The sequence below is a fragment of the Macaca mulatta genome, chromosome X (genome assembly GCF_049350105.2).
Source record: "Macaca mulatta isolate MMU2019108-1 chromosome X, T2T-MMU8v2.0, whole genome shotgun sequence".
Lineage (NCBI taxonomy): Eukaryota > Metazoa > Chordata > Mammalia > Primates > Cercopithecidae > Macaca > Macaca mulatta.
The window spans coordinates 92,320,392-92,343,535 of NC_133426.1; the positions used below are offsets into that span (position 1 = coordinate 92,320,392).

The 23,144-nt window shown below is 37.9% G+C and overlaps 1 protein-coding gene across 9 annotated transcripts in view; it reads right to left on the reverse strand.

Annotated features, from left to right (window-relative positions):
• The window catches only part of CHM (CHM Rab escort protein), a 190,684-nt gene that overhangs the window by 42,623 nt on the left and 124,917 nt on the right, over window positions 1–23,144 (reverse strand). For all 9 annotated transcript variants that reach the window (XM_028842241.2, XM_001083432.4, XM_077988259.1 and 6 more), the window contains one exon: window positions 6,692–6,769. In XM_028842241.2, the coding sequence (XP_028698074.2) occupies window positions 6,692–6,769 (78 nt within the window). The remainder of the gene's footprint in view (window positions 1–6,691; window positions 6,770–23,144) is intronic.

Here is a 23,144-nt window from a genome sequence, read left to right on the forward strand (position 1 = left end):
GTAAGATGAAAACTCAATATCTGGAATTTGGCCCAGAAGAGAAAAATAACACTGAAAGGAGTATTCAATCTCTGTGATCTTCAGAATGAATATACCAAATAATTTTATGATAAAGAAAGCAGAAATCGCATATGGAATAATTTAAAGGAAAATGTATAAGGAAATTAGAAGACTCTCAATCACTAAAGAAAACAAAATAATTTTCCCTAGTCACTACGGCCTTCTGAGCTTTCTCAAACACACTAGTTCAAACGCCACCTCATCCATAAAACCATTTCAAATGCTTCCCACTCATTTTTTTTGGGTGAAAAACACTCTAATAGTTCTAAACACCATTAACAGGCAAATAACTTCAAATCTATAGTTTTAGGCTCTGACCTCTGCTAAGCTCTGTATCCATATTTGTAACTGTCTATTATCTATTACTTTCTGGACAGACTCCAAGCTCCCTTTTAATAAATAATTGAAAAACAAAAATTGTATATATTCAAGGTGCATAATGTAATGACTTGATATTCACTGTGTAGTGATTACCTCAAATTAACACATCTATCGCCACCCATCACTACCATCTGTGGGTGTCATGAGGAACTTAAAACCTGCTCTTACCAAATCTCAAGGAGAAATACAGTATTATTAGCCAAGCGTTTTTTCAAAACTAGCATGCTGCAAACTGAGTTTATCATGGCTCCTCACCTGCTCCCACTCCCATGGAATCCCTATGTCAGCTAATGGCATAACCAGCAGTTCTCCTACCTCAAATCTCTTCTTATATCTAGTCTGCTATAACATTTTGATTCCACCTTATAAATACTTCCTGAAACTAGCCTCTTCTCTCCATCTCCACTGATACTGACTTAGACTCTTATAATGTCTAATAAGATGATCTGCTAGCAAATTGGTAGTTCATTTGTTTAACATAAATGTATAGCATAACAACCATGTGTGCTGTTCTAAGAGGTAAGAATAAAAATATTTTGCTCTAAAGGACAAGATTCAGACAGAGACAATTTTTGAAGATTCAGGCAGACACAATTTTAAGACAATAGCAAAGTCCGGTGATAACAGATAAGGATAGGGAATTGCACAGTACTAGAAGAGATACCTAACTCATCTTATGGTGGAGGGATGGAGCATCAGGGAATGCTCTTTGGAGGAAGTGACACATTTGTTGCTTTTAAAGGATAACATACAGTTAAGCAAGCAAATAAGGATACAGATATCTCAGGTAGAAGGGCAGCATTTGCAGGGTTACAAAGGCAAGTAAGAGAAGAGCAGGTACAGAGACCCATGAACAGTTCAGTATTATGTGACAATAAAATGAAAGGCAAGTAGGGAAGAGAGATGAGCCTAGACAAGGAAACAGACGCCAGATTACAGAGTCTCACCCATCATGTGTCATATAAAAAGGTCTTACACTTTATTCTGAGATTATATAAAGGCGCTGAAGCTTTTTAAATGAGGGGGCCAGATGTGCATACTGAACAGATCTCAATGTGCAATTATCTTATAAATTTAGTTGTTCTGTAATGTCCCCCAGTAGACTCTACGTTCCATGAGAACAAAGACTCTGATTGTCTTATTCTCTGCTGTATCCCCAGTGCCTGGCACAAAGAAAACAAACAATACTTGTTGCATGGATGGGTGAATGGATGGATGGTTAATGAAGTATTCTGTACTTGTGAATCGTGTAGAGACAGGAAAAAAATGATACCGAATCTCTGATTTAGGAGGTGAAGAATCACTTTCCATCACAGTGCTTCTTCCAAATCATTGCCAGAATTACCAACTTAAAAGTAGCAAATCTAATCTTGTTTAAAACTATCTGATTATAGTCCAAATTCCTTACTAGCATAGCACAGAAGAATCTTCACAATAGGTATCCCCCACCACTGGATTCCAAGGTCTCCAACTGTATTAACAGTTACTGTTAGCTAACATAGCTAGCACTTAAAATGTGTAACAAATGGTTCTACAATCTTTATCTATTTAGTTAATACTTATAATAACCCTACGAGGTAGGTGTAGTCAATTGTCCAAGTTTCTAGATAAAGAAACTGGGTCATAGAGAGTTAAACAATTGCTCAAGTACACGCAGCTAGTGACAAAGTCAGGATCCAAATCCAATCTATCTAACTTTAGAGCTGTACTCTTTACTGAAGTCTCCTTGTATACAAGGGCAGGTTCCATGTTTTATTCACTTCTTTATGCCCATAACAACTAGCATGGGGGGTGGCAGATATTAAGTATCTAGAATATGACCACTACCATTTTGCAAGCAGGCCATGCTAAAATCAGTGCTTCAGCAATGACAAATGGTGTTAAGAATCAGTCACCTCAAACATGGTCTAACATTCTATTCATTACTAACTTCCAAGTATCTAGAGAAGGCATAGACAGCTGGACATGGTGGCTCATGCTTCTAATTCCAGCACTTTGGGAGGCCAAGGCCAGTGGATCACCTGAGGTCAGGAGTCTGACACCAGCCTGGAAACATGGCAAAACCCCGTCTCTACTAAAAATACAAAAATTAGCCAAGCTTGGTCATATGCCTGTAATCCCAGCTACTAGGGGGGCTGAGGCAGGAGAATCACTTGAACCTGGGAGGGGGAGGTTGCAGTGAGCTGAGATTGCACCACTGCACTCCAGCCTGGGTGACAGAGCGAGACTCTGTCTCAAAAATAGAAAAAAAAAAAAAAAAAAAAAAAAAAAGGCATAGACATCAGAAAAATATATCTGACATCATAAAATATATATTCCTGACATCAGAAAAATATATTCCTGACATCAAGAGAGAGTCATAGTAGGAAAGCAGGTAAGTGAGACAGCTGAAGTACACAGGAAACAGTAGCTGAAGTAATTAATTACAACTATTGGTTATAGATGTATCTGGTCCTGGTCCAAGGTCTTTTCTACCCTACCAAAATATCAAATACTATACTACTAAATGGCCAGATCTAATTTACAGGAGTTTTACCTGGTCAGCATAGCTGCAAAGGAAAACAAAACTATTCAACTAGAACATTCAGTGTTTCCAAAAACAGTCAACGGAAGCATGCAGTATTAGAATTTAGTGAAAAGGTTTAGAAAAGAACCACTGATACGTACCTACATCCTCTCAAATAAGAAAGCAGAATCAATCAAACAAAAATGAAAAATAAAATCTGGCTGAAAATACGTATGCATTTGGTTACATATTCCATATACCATGATTTAATGTGCCTCCTCAATGCCCTATTTCTTCTCTCAAAGTTGGTACAGTATTTTGATGTATAATCACCACATTAAACTCAATGCTGTGATCACTTATGCCTCTCTCAGTTTTCCTAAATGGACAGTGCAAAGAAAAGCACAAAAAGGGTTATAGTCAGTCTTTAATCTTTATTCATTTATTTAAGTCAAAGTTATTGAGTATAATGGCTACTAGGAACCTGCTGGGGGGTTCTGGAGATACAACAGTGAGATCCTTCCTTTTCTTAAAGAGAACTTATGAAATGATCATACGAGGGGACATGACAGTGGGGAGTGGAGACTGACAGAGGGTTCTGATGTACTCTGTGGGATCACAGAATAAACTCAGAATTTTGACTCAAAGTATAAGTAGTTCTTAACTGTCCTAAACAGGAGAGAGGATGTCAAGTGTTACATATAGAAAACTAGGAAAAGAAAGGCAAACTAAAATCATAAGGAGATGAACGCAAATCTTTGCAGATTCCTTAGTTGGTACCCTAATTATACCTAGAATATAACAACTGTCTAAGCCAGCCTTGAATCCTTAAAAAGAAATGTATGTTGCATTTGCCCGATACAAGGTCAAGGTTTTCCCCCAAAAAACTACCCCTCACTTTATTTTCAAGTCCTAACAAAATATCTCCTATTACTGGTTATCTCTCTTGTATATTTGATTTTGAATGGCAAAGCTGTGTTTGGTAAAGATATACTGACTTGAGCCAACTTCAGCCAATGCTAGCTTTAGGTATTTATAAAGACTATTTGACTTGCCAGATTTGTTTAAAGAGGAAAATTTTAATATAAATATGGTAATTATTACTGAAGGTATAAATATGAACTTATACTATTCAAGTATTGCTTGACTCTTAAAACTTTTAAAGATCACTTAAGCAATTTAGTATAGTGAGAATATTGTAGATAACAGTAGTATTATGATTACAGGTCAAGTTTTTTAAACTGTCAAGTTACAGAAATAAATAGTTATAGCTTAGAATAAATTTTCCAGGATGAGATTCATATACAGAATTCAAAATCATTGCATTCTAAAAAAACAAGGACATGAAGATGATGCTCACTGGAAAACTGGGGTTCTAGTAATATAACAATATAATTAATAGCACAAGAAGACTGTGTGCTATTTAATTTACATTCATAAAAGCAGGCACATCCAAGTTGTTCAACTTTTTTTAAATTTCTCACTGGGACTGAAGATTATGCATTATGAGAGAATGGCTTACATTTGAGCATATAAAATATTTTAAGATAATTTATTTCTAAATATTAAGGAAAAGCCAAGTACTTTCTAAGAGCATTAAATAACTCAACCAAAGCATGTCAAATCTAGAAGGAGATCCAGAGATTACTGCAGAGTCCATGTCATTCATCTTACAGATAAAGGATCCGGTCTAGAGGAAAGGATTTGCCTACTGTCATTCATGGCACTAATGGAAATCCAAATCTCCTCTCATTCAAGGGCTACCCAACCTTTACTCATGCCTTAGAAGTTACAAAACAAGACATGTCTTTCTATGAAGATATTCTTAGAAGCAGTCTGCCTGCTATTTAGAATTCACATTTGATTGTCGGTATATCTGGCAGTTTCAAATTGATAAGGATTAGACTGAATTAAGACCTAGAAATCCCAGTTTGCCATGGAACACAGTACCCTTAACTAAACCCTCAATTTTACCTTATAGATCAGTGTTATCTAAGGACTTCCTATACTAGATTCACTTGGGGTTTTCTTTAAAACTGCAAATTACTGCATTCCCCCTAAGCATATTAACTAATTTCACTTTCTGAGGGTGAAGAACAGAAATCTGCATTTTTGCCAAGATAACCTGGTAATTTTTAGGCACACTAAAGTTTGAAAACCACCAATCTAGAGATTCATTTGGTCTCTAGACCATTAGCTTTCAGCTATCTGTTGCAACTGGAATCTGTACCGGATCATAAAAAAGAGCTCCTCTGTTCAGAGCATGTCATAAAAACTAAGACAAAGGTAAGGAAAAGGTAGCCTTTAGTTCAACAAATGCAATTACTATACTAGCATACCTTTAAAAAAAAAAAAAAATGAGCTATGCAAATTATTCATGTCACATGGGACTGAAATGGGACCCCAAGGATAAAAGAATATAAGCAAATAAATACCAAATAAGCAATTCATTATCTGGCTTTCTGTCATGGGAACATACTCTTGTAGCAAAATGAATGCACAAAGAAAAATGATTCTAGAAGTCTAAAGACAACTATTCCTTAACTTCCATAGAGTTCTTCAGGAATCAAGATGTTAACATCCTGGGTCTTCAGGGATTAATTTTTCTCTGCAAATTATCACGTTTCATTTTGTACTATCCTTCTATAAAAGTGCTAAAGGTACTTTACAAGCCTTTTAAAATATGTATCAGTGTTATCTTATACTACAGAATTACCCTTCTAAAGCAAATTTACTATCTAAGCATTACATATTTCTAGAGTTGAGGATTTTCTTCACCATACCTCAAAATACTAGTTTTTTCACTACAATTAGTCTATAAGAAGTTAAGAGACACTGTATGCCATTTAGGCGATACAAAACTTTTGTAAAATGAAAGAAACAGCTTAAAATTTATATTATTTAAGCTTCCAGTTCAAATATTAAAATGTTTTATAACCTCAAAAATACTATTTAACTATATACTCCTAAAAACAATCATCCAATAAATACAAGTCAGTAGATTGTTGAGAACGTGTAACAAAAAAGAAAAACACATAGCAATTTAGATAGTACCTAAAACTGGATCTAAAATATTTAAGTTTCAGTGTAGAAGGTAGAAATCAGAGAGTATTTTATCCAGTGTAATTCAGACCAGTGATTATAACTGAAATATAAAATACACAGTAAACAGTCTTTTAAAGAACAGGTAAATTCTTATTTCAATCCTAAAGCAGCCTATAGGCCTGATACTATTGTAAAAAATTTATCCTCAGATAAGAGGGCAGCATAGTTTATGACAACAATCTACCTAAAAAACTCATTAAAGTCTTTTCTCTTGGAGTGACATGCATTATCAGCAGAGATTAATCTGATGAGTCTTTAGGTGAATTCCATTTTTAAAAATGCAATAACAGAGGGCTTTGTTGTCATCTGATGAAAATCAATTAGAGGAGGTAAGGCCACAAGGAAAACCAACATCACTCATCACCCACCCCCTGGCAGCTGAAATGATTTGTCTTCCAAGCTTGGATGACCAGGAGCTATAGGCATATTGCAGGGAAATTAATTTAGTTTCTATATTCTGAACTCACTATTCTTGTTCTGGAGGACCTAAACACAAATTACTTTTAATCAAGGTTGATATGTTATTAATACCAAGGAGGATCTTTGAAGAATCTTTTTTTTTTTTAAATTGACTTCAGCATTTTTCACCTGTGTTTGGGATATATACATATATATGAAGGTTACTTATATCATCCTTACTTTCTGGATTCTTTGTCCACTACAAGGCACTGTACTGAATGGCGAAGACAATAAATTCCACCAAACACTGCACACATCCTAGGAAAAGAACGGGAAAATAAGAATTAGGGTAATTGGGTTGAAAATTAAGGTAAAAGTATCTTCTTTTAAGTATTTTACAATTCATAATTGGTATTACAGAAAAAACATTTTGATAATGTATTATTTTCTCTATCACAGTACTAAAAGTCTCTCAGAGGCAAGATCAGTAATATCTTGACACAGTAGAAGTGCTACTGATAATAATATAATGCTGACATTTAGAACTGTGACCAAACCAAAAGTGTCCCTAAGCAAGAGCCAATTATCCCCTGAAAATCAGCTCCTGCCTACCTAAGGTACAAAGAACACAAACAGTCTCAAGAGGTAATGTATGTATGACACACCCAAGAGAAATCACCATTGAGAAGTGTTAAAGAGGAATTAAGCAGGGAAGACTCTGGAAAACTCCTAGATATTTTACTTACAATAAATGTAAGCAAAATCTCCCGTAGCCAAAACTAAACTGGGAACTGAAAGCTAGAGCACTAAGCATGACTTAATGCAGCAGAAGCCCTAGGGAGTGTGCCTATCTCAGTAGTAATCTAAGTGCGTAAGTTTTAATGCACACATAAGGAGAGGAGAGGCCTTAAGATCCAAACAAGGCAGTAAGTAGAAAAGGAGATATTTTCTTATAATGTCTGGATTATTAAAGAGCTATGCCTCAGTTAAAGGGTAACCAAGAAAAGAAATACATGAACTAAAAGAGGGAGAAAACAAGCAAAAAAAAAAAAAAAAAAAAAAAAAAATTTTTGTTTGGGTGGATCCCTGAATGGAGGAAGACTACACTGTGTATTTATTATCAGTAGTCTGCCCTCATACATGTTAGGGGTTTGAAATTATACCACTATATGATACAAGAAGCTCTTAGCCAGTAAAATATAAAATATCATGAGAAATGGCTCTGGGTCAGTGAGTAGACTCCTGGACACTTAGGGGAAGCAATAGCTAAAGCTTTGTGGTGGAATAAGACTAACCAAGGCCACATGAGATTGCCACAGATACCTACATAATGACTTTATAATCTAAAATTATACAACACATGAGGAAACACATCTTACTTTGAGTGAGCAGACAAAAGAAATAGCAGGATTAAACTCCCCAAAATGTTATTTGGCTAGTATAACTATCTGATTGAGATATGGGTATGCTTATAGTGAATGAATCAAAAACACAAGAAAATAATAATGGAATGTCCAGAAAGACGATTATGGTAGGCTGAAAAATGCACTCTCCCATTAAGATGTTCACATTTTAATCTCTGGTTCCTGTGAATATATTACCATGCCTGGCAAGAAGGACTTTACAATGGTGATTAATGTATTGATCTTGAGATTGGGAGATTATTCTGGTGGGTGCAACATAATCACAAGTATCTTTAAAAGAAAGAGGTGGCCGGGAGCAGAGGCTCACACCTGTAATCCCAGCACTTTGGGAGGCCGAGGCAGGTGGATCACCTGAGGTCAGGAGTTTGAGACCAGCCTAGCTAACATGGTGAAATCCCATCTCTAATAAAAACGCAAAATTAGCCGGGTATAGTGGTGCATGCCTGTCATCCCAGCTACATAGGAGGCTGAGGCAGGAGAATTGCTTGAATCTGGGAAGCAGAGATTGCAGTGAGCCAAGATCGCGCCACTGCACTCCAACCTAGGTGACAGAGTGAGACTCCGTCTCAAAAAAAAAAAAAAAGAAAAGAAAAGAAAAGAAAGAAAAAAAAGAGGCAGGGCCGGGAGCAGTGGCTCACGCCTGTAATCCCAGCACTTTGGGAGGCCAAGGCAGGCAGACCACCAGAGGTCAGGAGTTCAAGACCAGCCTGGCCAACATGGTGAAACCTTGTCTCTACTAAAAATACAAAAATTAGCTGGGCGTGGTGGCACACGTCTTTAATCCCAGCTATTCGGGAGGCTGAGGCAGGAGAATCACTTGAATCTGGAAGGCAGAGGTTGCAGTGAGCTGAGACTGTGCCACTGCACTCCAGCCTGGGCGACAGAGCAAGACTCTGTGGGGAAAAAAAAAAGAAAAAGAAAAAGAAAAGGAAAGGGGAAAGGAGACAGGAGAGGAGGGGGGAGGGGAAGGGGGGGAGGGAAAGAGAGGGGAGGGGAGGGGAGAGGAGGGGAGGGGAGGGGAGGAGGCAGGAAGGTCAAAGTCAAAAAAGATGATGTGAAGACAGGAGTGGCCATCAGAGTGATCCCACTGTTGGAAGTGGGGCACATGCCAAGGAATACAGGCAACTTCTATATGCTAGATAAGACAAGGAACAGATTCTCTCCTAGAGGCCCGAAAAGAAATGAAGTTCTGCCAACCAGTTTTAAACTTCTGGCCTCCAGGATGGTAAGATAACAAATTTGTGTTGTTATAAGCTACTAGGTTTGTTATGGTACCAATAGGAAAGTAACAGAAAGATCCATGAATGTATGGAAATGATGACAGAAGTGGCATTACAAAGCAGTGGGGAAAGAATGGAACCATGAAAAAATGATTTGGAAGGAGAAGAGCCAAGATGGCACACTAGACACAGCCAGTAAAAGCTTCTCCCACCAAAAGAGACCAGACAATCAAGTAGACAAACACACTGTGAACAGATCTTCAGGAAGAAGGCACTGAGAGTGGATATAGGGAGAAAGAACGCAGGCCCCAGGGCTGAAAAGGGAGGAGGCCCAGAATACTCCACGGGGTTCCCAAACACCGGAACTTGTTCCTAGTCACCAGCGGCTTCTAAAGAAGGGGTCAGTGACATAGGCATAGAATGGTTCATCTTTGTCACAGACCTCTGGAATGCTAGCTGCAGGAGCCTCTATGAGCCCCATGGACATTTGAGATGGCAAGGAGAATTGCCCAGAGAGTTGGTAGAGACAGAAATCCAGTCTACTTGGAGTCCAGAAGGTTTGGCATGGGAAGAGCTGCAGTGGAGCACAGCCAAGGGAGCCCATCCCCTAAGGCTCACCATGCTCCTCTAGGTGGTTTTACCCTTTTGTGAACAGCTGGACCTGGAGAGTGCAAGGCTATCTTACCTGCAGGATTGGGTTGGTGTGATCTAAACAACCCCCCCCATCTGCTGGTATCTGCTCTGGCCACACCTGCTTGCAGCACAGCCTCAGCTGCCCTGACAAAATCCTTGCCAGAGTTCACTATCATAGATCATTGACTGGCAGTATCCACCTTCCCATCAGAGTATTTTTGAAGACAAACCTCCACCAGTGAGCATCCACTTGCAGCCTCCCCTCAACGGTGCACACTCAGCCACATCCTCCCCAAGCCACGCTGCCAGAGCCCACATGTATAAGAATCTACCACCACCATATCAGTGCCCATGCACACACAAACCAACCGCAGTCCCACTGACACACTGGGAGCCCCTCCCTCAGCGATACCATTGCTGCAGTCACCCATGGAGCCCAACACCACCCTGCTGGTGTACATTTGCCTGTGCCCCAGCTGCCACAGCACCCACTCTGTGCCTCCCACGCCCAATTGCAGCACTTTTGCCAGCAGCCCCTGTTGAAGAATTGTTGCCATTGGAATGGGAACACCTCACCACCTCCAGCACAGCAGGTGCTTGACCTCAATAAACCAGAACAAAGCAGCAGGCCTGGTCCCAGCCACCTAGGGTTAGGGCATGCAGCCCAAGACAGGTGAGCTGAGCCTTGGCCACCTGAAAGTACCCAGAAAGGAAACCAATGAAATAAACCCAACTTGTATCACAAATAAACCTTCAAGGAAATTAAAAAATATAAAACCCAGCAACTTCAGAGATTAAACACCAGCTCACACAGATGAGAAACAACCACCATAAGAATTCTGGAAACCCTGGCATCATCCAGACACCAAAACCTGGCAGAGATATAACAGAAGAAGAAAACCTCGGGCCGATATCCTTGATTATTTCAATAGATGTAGAAAAAACTTTCAATAAAATTCAAAATCCATTCATGTTTAAAATGCTCAATAAATTAGGTATTGAAGGAATATACCTCAAAATAATAAGAGCCATCTGTGACACACCCACAGTCAATATCATACTAAATGGGCAAAAGCTGGAAGCATTCCCCTTGAGTACTGGCACAAGACAAGGATGCCCTGTCTCACCACTCCTATTCAACACAGTATTGAAAATTCTGGTCAGGGCAATCAGGCAAGAGAAAGAAAGAAAGGGCATCAAAATAGAAACAGAGGAAGTCAAACTATCTTGTCTACAGATGACATGATCCTGTATCTAGAAACCCCATAGTCTCAGCCAAAAGTTTCTAAAGCTAATAAACAACTTGAGCAGTCTCAGAATACAAAATCAATGTGCAAAAATCACTAGCATTCCTATACACCAACAACAGTCAAGTCGAGAGGCAAATCAGGAAAGATCACCCATTCACAATTGCCACAAAAGGAATAAACTACCTAGGAATACAGCTAACTAAGGAGGTGAAAGATCTCTCCAAGGAGAACTACAAACCACTGCTGAAAGAAATCAGAGATGACACAAACAAATGGAAAAACATCCATGCTCATGCATATGAAAAATCAATATTGTTAAAATGGCCATACTGCTGAAAGCAATTTATAGGTTCAATGTTATTTACATTAAACTACCACTGACATTCTTCAAAGAACTGGAAAAAAAACTATTTAAAAATTTATATGGAATCATAAAAGAGCCTGAATAGGCAAGGCAATCCTATGCAAAAAGAACTAGGCCGGAGGCATCAGGCTACCTGACTTCAAACTATACTACAGGGTTACAGTAACCAAAATAGTATGGTACTGGTACAAAAACAGACACATAGACCAATGAAACAGAATACAAGGCCGGGCGCGGTGGCTCAAGCCTGTAATCCCAGCACTTTGGGAGGCCGAGACGGGCGGATCACGAGGTCAGGAGATCGAGACCATCCTGGCTAACACGGTGAAACCTCGTCTCTATTAAGAAATACAAAAAACTAGCCGGGCGAGGTGGCGGGCGCCTGTAGTCCCAGCTACTCGGGAGGCTGAGGCAGGAGAATGGCGTGAACCTGGGAGGCGGAGCTTGCAGTGAGCTGAGATCCGGCCACTGCACTCCAGCCTGGGCGACAGAGCGAGACTCCGTCTCAAAAAAAAAAAAAAAAAAAAAAAAAAAGAAACAGAATACAGAACCCAGAAAAAAGACCACACACCTACAACTATCTGACCTTTGACAAAACTGACAAAAACAAGCAATGGGGAAAGGATTCCCTATTCAATAAATGGTGCTGGGATAACTGGCTTAGCCACATGCAGAAGATCAAAACCAGACCCCTTCCTTACACCATATGTAAAAATTAACTCAAGATAGATTAACAACTTAAATGTAAAACCTCAAACTATAAAAACCCTGGAAGACAATCTAGTAAATACCATTCTGGGCATAGGCATGGACAAAGATTTCATGACGAAGATGCCAAAAGCAACCACAACAAAAGCAAACATTGAAAAATGGGATCTGATTAAACTAAAGAGCTTCTGCACAGCAAAAGAAACTATCAACAGAGTAGCCAACCTACAGAATGGGAGAACATTTTTGCAACCTATCTATCTGACAAAGGTCTAATATCCAGCGTCTATAAGGAACTTAAAGTAATTTAAAAGGAAAAAAAACACCCCATAAAAAAGTGGGCAAAGAACATGAACACACACTTTTGAAAAGAAGACATACATGCCGCCAAGAAGCATATGGAAAAAAGTTCAACATCAGTGATCATTAAAGAAACGCAAAGCAAAACCACAATGAGACACCACCTAGCACCAGTCAGAATGGCTATTATTAAAACATCAAAAAATAACAAATGCTGGCAAGGTTGTGGTGAAAAAGGAATGCTTATACACTGTTGGTGGGAGTGTAAATTAGTTCAACCATTATGGATGACTGTGGAGATTCCTCAAGGACCTAAAGACAGACATACCATTCAACTCAGCAATCCCATTACTGGGTGTATACCCAAAAGAATATAAATCATTCTATTGTAAAGACAACATACACATGTATGTTTATTGTAGCACTCTTCACAATAGCAAAGACACAGAATCAACCTAAATGTCCATCAATGACAGAATGGATGAAGAAAATGTGGTACATATACACTGTGGAATACTATGCAGCCATAAAGAAAGATGAGCTCATGTCCTTCACAGGGACATGGATGGAGCTGGGGGCCATTATCATTAGCAAACTAACACAGGAACAGAAAACCAAATACCACTTGTTCTCACTTATAAGTGGGAGCTAAATGATGAGAACACATGGTCATATAGAGGGGAACAAGATACACTGGGGCCTATGGGTCAGGGAGGCTGGAAGGAGGGAGAGGATCAGGAAAAATAACTATTGGGTACTAGGCTTAATATCTGGGTGATGAAATAATCTATACAACAAACCACCATGACACAAGTTTAGCTATGTAACAAACCTGCAAATGTAGCCCTGAACTTAAAATCAAAGTTTTTTAAAAAAGAAAAAACAAACAAAATACAATTCTGGCGACCCTAAAAGGCAGAGTGTCTTCTTACCTCCACACAACCACACTAGCTCTATAGCAGTGGTTCTTAACCAGATTGAAATGGCTGAAATGACAGACATACATTTCAGAACCTGGATAGGAAGAAAATCCAATGAGATACAGGAGAAGCGACCTGCGTTTCAACAACACATCCCAGTAAAGCAGTAAAATGATCCAAAAGTTGAAAGATGACTTAGCCATTTTAAGAAGGAACCGAACAGAACTTCTGGAAATAAAAAAAATTCACTACAGGGTTTAATAATGCAACTGGAAGCATAAATAAAATAAACCAATCTGAGGGGGAAAACTTCAGAATTTGAGAGCTGATGCTTCGAATCAACACAGACAAAAATTTTTAAAAGAAGTGAAAAACTGAACAAAACCTCTGAGAAACACGGGACTACATAAAGAGACCAAACCTACAACACATTGGCATTCCTGAAAGAGATGGAGATAGAGCAAGCAACCTGGAAAACATATTTGAGGATATTATCCATAAAAATTTCCCCAACCTTGCTAGGGAGGTCAACATACAAATTCAGGAAATTCCAAGAACCCCTGTGAGATAGTATGCAAGATGACAATCCCCAAAACACAGTCATCAGACTTTCCAAGGTCAACTCGAAAGAAAAAGTCTTGAGAGCTGCTAGAGAGAAGGGGCAGATCATGTACAAAGGGAACCCCGTCAGGCTAACAACAGACCCTTCAGCAGAAACATTACAGGCCAGAAGAGATTAGGGGCCTACATACAGCATCCTTAAAAAAAGAAATCGCAACACAAAATTTCATATCTAGCCTAAGTGTCATAAGCAAAGAAGAAATAAAATACTTTTAAACGAGCAAATGCTAAGGGAATTCGTTACCACCACATCTACCTTAAAAGAGGTCCTCAAGGTATGTAAATATGGAAAAGAAAGATACTTGCCAGCAGAAAAACATGCTAAAGTACACAGACCACTGCCACTATAAAGCAACCACACAATCAAGTCTACAAAACATCCAGCTAACAATATGATGACAGGATCAAATTTTCACATATCAATACTGACCTTGAAAGTAAACAAGATAAATGTCCCACTTAAAAGGCACAGAGTGGCAAGTTGGATAAAGAAGCAAGACCCAACGGTATGCTGTCTTCAAGAGGCTCATCTAACATGCTGTGACACCCATAGGCTCAAAGTAAACAGATGGAAAAAGATCTATCAAGCAAATGGAAAACAATAAAGAGCAGGGGATGCTATTCTTATTTCAGACAAAACAGACTTTAAGCAAAACATGATCAAAAAAGACAAACAAGGGCATTACATAATGATAAAGCTTTCAATTCAATAAAAAGAATTAACTATCCTAAATGCACCCAACAAAGGAGCACCCAGATTCATAAAACAACTTCTTAGTGACCTACGAAGAGACTTAGATAACCACACAATAATAGTGGGAGACTTCAACACCCCACTGATAGTGTTAGATTTACTGAGGCAGAAAAATAACCAAGATATTGAGGACCCAAATTCAGAACACTCTACCCAAAAACGACAGAATATACAATATTCTCATCTGCACATAGCAAATACTCTAAAATTGACCACATGTTCAACCATAAGGCAATTCTCAACAATTTTTTAATCAAACCAACTAAACTCAGAATACAGAGCAATAAAAATAGAAGTCAATACCAAAAATATCACTCAAAACCACACAATTACATGGAAATTAAATAACCTGCTACTGAATGACTTTTAGGGAAATAATGAAATTAAGGCAGAAATTTTTAAAAAATGCTTTGAAATGAACAAAAACTAAGATACAACATACTAGAATCTCTTGGACATAGCTAACACAGAATTAAGAGGAAAGCTTATAGCGCTAAATGCCAAGAAGTTAGAAATGCCTCAATGACATAACATCACATCTAAAAGAATTAAAAAACAAAACAAAACAAAACAAAAAAACCAAGAGTAAACCAATCCTAAAGCTAGCAAGACAAGAAATAACCAAAATCAGAGCTAAATTGAACAAAACTGAGCTGCGAAAATCCACACAAAATATCAAGGAAACCAAAAGGTAAGTCTTTGAAAGAATAAACAGATTGGTAGACCACTAGCTAGACTAATAAAGAAAAAAAAGGGAGAAGGTCCAAATAAACACAATCAGAAATGACAAGGTGACATATCACCGACCCCACTAAAATACAAAACACCCTCGGAGACTATAAGAACACCTGCATGTACACAAACTAGAAATTCTAGAAGAAATGGATAAATTCCTAGAAACCTACAATCCCCAAGACAGAACAAGGAAGAAACTGAAATACTGAACAGACTAATAATAAGTTCTAAAACTGAATCAGTAATAAAGTCTTCCAACCAGAAAATGCCCTGGGCCACACAGAGTCACAGTCAGATCCTACTAGACGTACAAAGAGCTAGTACCAATCTCACTGAAACTACCCCAAAATCGAGGAGGAGGGTCTTTTCCCTAACTAATTCTATGAAGTCAGCGTCTTTCGACACCAAAACTTGTCAGAGACACAATGAAAAAAGAAAACTTCAGGCCAATATCCTTCATGAACATAGATGCAAAAACCCTCAAAAAATACTAGCAAACTGAATCCAGCAGCATAAAAACTAATCCACCATAATCAAGTAGGCTTTATTCCTGAGATGCAAGGTTAGTTCAACATATGCAAATCAATAAATGTGATTAATAAATACGCCCAAGTGGTAGTCTGCCTCCTGTTGTTGATAGGGGGGGGATACTGATATAGGGGAAACTGATATAATCAAGACAATCAGACCAATCTTCACCATCAATTTCCTATTGATACTGAAAGAGCCAATATGTACATGAAATATTACAGGCCCATTCCACATCAATAGGCTGAGTTAGGTTGAGGCCCCCAAAAAGACCAGGGAAAAAAACCTGTCAGTTGGGTATAAGATACATGAAGAAAATACAGAAGTGAGAGAGGAAACAAATGCCGCCATTGTGAGCTACACATATCTCCCCTTTCTAACAGTCAAGACTGGTATGGTGAAAAAAAACAATCAGAAGCAGTATGAAAAATGTATACGCTTATGTAGCTATACACCTTTGCAATTGCAGAAATGTATAGTAGACCACATAATCCATGTTTCAATTTGCCTGAGGATATCTTCATGCCACGTGAATGGCAGCATCTGTGTTTCTAAGCTCTTCGTAAGCAGCTATACATGAGTTGTTACCAACCAACCTACTGAATTTTCCATTTCAGTCAGATGGACCATGTTTACATATACACATACACACACAGAAAAAGATCATTAGATAAAACTTAATATTATTGAATCAATTCCCCACTGGAGAAAAATAACTTTTAAATGTCTTTCCACATTACAAGAAATACAAAGGAATAAATTCAGAACCCACTGGAAATTGTATAAGGTTAAAAAAATATAAAACAATATGCCACAGGCTATTACATTATCAAAAGCCTAAATAATCCACTTAACCAAAATTAAATGTAATTGTCTATAAAGACCTTTTATGAAATAGTATAAAGTTTATGAAATATACTGTTACTTTATAATATTATTAAGTATCCTTTTCTTTGAAAATTAATTTTATAAAGTATTTTTAGGCTAAATGGGGCCTCAAATGCATTTAAATACAGTTATAGATGCCAAGATATAGGGGGCATCTATAACTACTTATAGTAAATCATCAAAAAATTATCTGATTTTCAACAATATAATTTATTAACAGTGGATATATACTATAAGGAAAAAAACACAAGAATGTAAAGAATGTTGAGAACTAGTTAGTGTGAATGATGGGAAATATTATAGAAGAAGTTTAATAATGAGACAGAATTGTGATAATTCATTTAAATATCCTCTCAATTTTAAACGAGAACATAGGAAGTATTTTGTGCTCTTGGAAAGGTATATGGTTACATGTGTACATATATTTTTCATACTGCTTCTCATTTGTTTTTTCCCCCATACCAGTCTTTGTTAGAAAGGGAAGCTATGTGTAGCTCATAATGGCAGCATTTGTTCTCTGTCACCTCTGTATTTTCTTCCTGTATCTTATGCCCAAGTGAAAAAAAAACAAAAACAAAAAACAGTGATTTGTAAGAAGTGCCACACAGAATGAGTATTGATATAAAGACTCTTCTGTATGCTATTCTTATCAGTCATTCCCATACTCTTTAAAAAAAAAAAAAAGTTTTGGTTGGGGGTGTGAGGACTACTTGGTGTCAATAAGCAACAGTGGAAATATTTCATAAGTGGGTAAGAAGCACAATAGCAGGGAGTTCTTGAGAGCTGTATTCAAAACCCAAATAGGAGGCATTTACATGAGAAGTAGGGAATTATATGTGGGGAAATAACTATTGGTTACATATTGTTCTTTGGGGCACAAAGCCAACAACCACCACCATACAAATAATAATCACAACTAGCATTGAGTGCTTACTACACAACAGAAGTTTTACATGTATTAACACATTGTATCCTACAATAATCCTATAAGCCAGGGTTTCACAGATTTGGAAACTGAGGAAGAGGTCAAGTGACTTGCTTGAGGTCATTTAGGAAATGGTATTGCTGGGGTAAAAATCCAAGTGATTTGGTCTCAGAGGTTTCTCTGTTAACCATCATACCAACCTGCCCCATTGTCAGTATTATCCTTCTTGGGATTAAAAAGGAAAGCAACAGAATCAGATGATCAAAGTTACTCTAAGACTTGTTCTAATTCCTGTTGAATTGCAAACATTATTACGAAGAGTAAAATAATCCCTCAGCTTCTACACATTATTTTCTCTCAAGAAAGTACATGTTTATTCTGTCTGTACATGTTAAACGGATTATGTGTGACTTCATTTTAGATAGTGCAAAAACTCAAAGTAAGTATAACCATGGGAATAGTGGTCTTCAGAGTACGTAGCAAATTATGACTATCCTGTAATCCACATTTTAAAAAGTGATGTATAAAGTATATTGGTAAGCTAGAAATTTTTAAATAAAGAAAATGCTGTGAGTAGAAGGTAAATACTTTACCATGATTTGGGGGGAGGTAATAAGGTTCCACATGACACGTTTTCTTCCAGTGCATTAAATGGCAGCCTAACAACCCACAGGTTAACATGCCTTAGTGATGGACAATTAAGCAACTGAAGATGGGAAACATCTCTGAGATGTCAGGTAGGCTCCAGCTTTCGTGCAGTTTATAGCAGCCATCCTAAGGTCTGACATAACGCCTGATAAGACAGCTCTGTACACTTCCCTTCCAAAGGGTAGTATGCAGCCTAGAGGCAATCAAATATAAATTTTCCAGGACTTATCTAAAAAAGAAATCTACTAAACACAGTATGTAGGACTGTCCCCAAAAAAGTCACTACAAAAATACATTAGAACTCTTTATTAAATTCCATTAAAAACAAACCAAACAAAGAGGTCTGTTACAAGAGAAAAATTAGAGTGACCATTGATCATCACTGTGCTTTAGTGACACCCCAGCTAAAACTGTAAACAGAAAAGTGGAAGTTCCATTCCAACAGTAAGTAGGCATGTCTACATGTCACAAGATACTATAAGGCTTCAGTGATTGCATCTATCTGTAAAAAGTTCAACTCGTTTCTTGTAACTAAATTCATACATATGTATTTATCATAACACTATATTTAAAACAACATATTGAGTTTTCTGTCATGTAATGTTGCCCTGGTTGGTGGCTGCCAGTCTGAAAAAATACATGTAGGGAAACCTAAATGCACGTATTTATTTTTATACACACACACACACACGGAAAGGGGATTCCAAAAGTCTTAGTGGTATTTACACACATGTGCATGAACTATAAATGCAGTTTTTACACGGGATGGTCTTACTGCTGTTTACACACATGTTCATGCATTATAAATGCAGTTTTTACACGGGATGGTCTTACTGCTGTTTACATACATGTTCATGCACTATAAATGCAGTTTTACTATATACTGTAGATCATATAGCATGTTTGTGGGGTTACATACTTATATCACGTATTTATATTACTAAATCATATAGTACTAATATAAATGATATAATATAAATATATGATATAAGTATGTAACCCACAAACATGCTATATGATCTACAGTATATAGTAAATTAGCAGTGTTCACTTATGCTAACATCCTCCCCCTTTTTTTTCTTCCTTTCTTGGTATTTGGTATCTTTCTTTGAGCAAGAAGTAGACGGAAGGAGAATATTTGTAAGGTGGGTGTCAGAAGTAAATGCTGCATTTTGCTGTAGTGGATCTGGTTCCTGGGAAGGCAAAATTAGACAGCACATGCCATAGCATCATCTCTCCTCAAGATGCCTGCTAGGACTCAAGATATTGGAATCCAACTCAGCGTAGACTTCCTATTGGCCTGAAACAGAATGCCTCCTCAAGAGCAGTAGCTAAATACAGATGTTCCTTGCCTTGTAAATTGCAAATATCAATGGATATAATAGGACATAACTCCATCATAAGTTGAGAAGTGTACTGAATGTGTATCACTTTCATACCATTTTAATGTCAAACAAAACCTAAAGTCAAACCTAGTTGGGGATGATCTGTCATAGGCAATGACTCCTGCAGCCTCAGGAAACAGTTATGTTCAAAACAATCCCAAGTCAGGCCTCATCTTCTGCTATAAGCTCTTGAAACTCATTATCTATAAGGTTTTACTCTATTCAGCAAGGCCATCAAAAAAGCCTTCAAATCAATGTTCCACTACAACACAGCCTCATTCACAGTGATCCAGTATTGCCAAAATAGCAAGCGCGACCTGATACGAGTCATAATGACAGAAAATGTGTGGGCTTGTTTAGCAAGCAGTGATCACCAAAATCAAAATTACCAGGTCACTAGAAGTCAAGTGTATAACTTTAGTCATGATGTGCAAATTGGAATGAGATCAACTCGTGGGGGTGATTGTGAAAGTAATGTGGACATTCTAAGTGTTGAGTCAGACTGCCTAGGTTCTTTTCCGGGTTCCCCCCACTTACTAGCTGTGTGACAGCGTTTCAGTTCTAAAGACTATAAAATGGGGATAATGATATCTATTGTATAGACTTGCCACAAGGATTAAATGGATTAATACATGTGAAGTGCTTACTGTCTTCCTGGTGCATCGTAAATGTTAAATACATCATAGCTTGTGTTAGCTATCACCTTCTGTTGCAAAGGAGATAATGATTACACATTGTACCACCAATGTGGGGTTTGTAGGCTACACTGCTCTTATTGACTGTGTGACAGTCCACCTCCAGGTGTTCAAGCCCTATAGTTTCTAACAGAATTCAAGCAACTTGGGGACCTGGTCAATTCAACTACCTTCTACAGAGGAACTTGTGACAGTTTTAAGAAAAATGTTAATGCTGACGGCAACAAGCAACAACATTTATACCTTTATGCACAAATATTTGTAGAACGAGGCCTACTATGTACCAGGTGTAATTCTGGGCACTGGGGATACAAAAGTATGTGAGACAAATGCTGTCCCTGCTGTCATATAACTTATCTAGTACAAGAGAGAGACAACAAACAAAAAATAAGATAAGAGTAGATAGTGATAAGTGTTCTGAAGATAATAAAACAGGGTAAGGTGAAGGTGATAAGGGGGTTGGAACATTAGACAGGGTATTCAGGGACAGTCTCTTTGAGGAACTGATATCTGAGCTGAGACCTGAATGATCAGAAGAAACTGACCACATGAAAGGGTGGAAAAACATTCCAAGCAGAAAGAAAATGAAATTTCAAAACTTCAAGTGCAAACTAGCTCAGTATATTTGAGGAAGAGAGAGATGCCTAATGGAGCTGGAATACAGTGAATAGGGAGAAATACAGTAGGAAACAAGGACACACATAGTTGGGGGCCTAATCTTGCAAGGCTTTCAAGGCCAGGGTAAAGATCTTAAACTTTACTCTTAAGTACAATGAGTAGGAACCAGCAAGTTTTGAGCAAGGCAGCAACACGATCAGATTTGTATTATTTTTAAAATGGGCCTGGCTGCTCTGTGGAGAATTCTCAAAGGGGCAAGAGTGAAAGAGGGGAGGCCAGTTATGTCTACCATAGACCAAGTGAGAGAAGATGGTGACCTAAATCAAGGCAATGGCAGTACAGATGAAGAAGTGGAGAGGCTGGGGACATATATAAGTCATAAAGCTGACAAGAATTGCTAATGGACTAGAGGCAGAAGGGAGGTGTCTTCCTGAGAACAAGTATAAGGTAACGTGCATATTCATGAAAGCAGTCTCCCCCATGAAATGTGAAATAATCAAATGCAACTGCTCAAGCCTGATAGTCTTCCTATACAAGTATTGCTGTGAAGGAATACCCAGAAAGCACTCTTACTCCACCTGTGGAGTGATTATTAGAGACAGCAAATTGTTACCAACCTCAAAAACCACTATCTCTTGACCATTCATCAAGATTACAACTTAATACTCTGGGTACTAATTTCTATATAGGAGGGCACAAGGAACAGGTTAGTTTCTGTGCCGTAAGGAGTCGTCATGGACCTGGAATAACAGCACAGTTGCTAATTCAAGAAATTATTTAGTACAAGTATCTGAGTCTAACGGGGCTTCTGGTGTAGATTTCTCACTCAAGGAAAAGGTTGTGGGCAGATGGACTGCCCTTTAGAATCGCTGTCAATCTTGGAAGGCATAATCATCATGTTTAATCTAGAAAAAGCTGTCAAAAAAACCCAACACATAGCCCTCAGAAAACTTGCTCCCAAAAAGTGCCTCCTTTTTATAAATCTTAGCCATTTATCTAGCTTCCCCTATTCTTGATGAGACCCTGTAGATGATATACTCATTATTTTTCAGTTTTTCCGGCTGTCCTTAAATTTAACCTTCTATAGGAAAGTCACAATAAAACTATGGATTGGATGACAAAAACAGATCTGTATTAGTAATTGCACCAGGGGTCCAGAATAAATTAGCACAAATTATAGACTACAAGTGTTCACTCAATCTTTAAAACATAAAGCCTTCTAAAATATTGAGGGTCAACTTACATGCTTGGGTCAAAACCTAGCCTCCATATCTATGTTTCACAAGTACAGTGACTATCTGGTTCGTACAAGGGCCAGAACCACCGAGCCAACTCAATGATTCCTCAATATAGCTTATCACAATGATGTCAATGGAACTTCTGATGGAAAAGCACTGGCGTCTCCTGACTACTCTTTAAACATATTGTAATTTAAACTAAGCTCTCAATAAAACTGAATTTTTCATTCTGAACACTCATACCATTTGCCCCATCTTTATTATCTGCCGCAGAGCTATCTAAGCAAATTCATTCAAAAACAGGTTTTTTACATTCAAAAGAAAGTCTTTGGTTCAAACTTTTGGGGTGTAGCAAACTAGTCTATAGCGATCCTACTTAGACTCTCTATAAGATTTCTTTTGCTCAATCTCCTTTCTTGGGCTCTTTCTCTGGTTTAATGTTCTGTATGAGATATATTCATTTCTGTTTTGAATAATCCTTATTTAAATCATTGTTCTATTTTGCTGCCTAGTCTTGAAAATTCAAATTGTACAAATAACATAAACGTAAAGAGACATCCATTTTGAATCCAGATAAGAATATACTTCTTTTACTTCTAATGCTCTTCACGGCTATGTCCAGTATTATGTCAGTTTTTCTGAATGTAGAAACAAAAATATCCAAAGCGAATGTCTTTAGGGAGCCCTACATAACAACTCCTAGATCCCTTTCATGGGTTGAAAAATGTACAGAGACCATCTTCTCAGAAACACGGCCACTCATGCCATTTTCCTGCTTTATCACAGGGTCCTTGGGAAACAGTCCATTAGCAAATACTCTTCAGCTTAGCATTTTATTT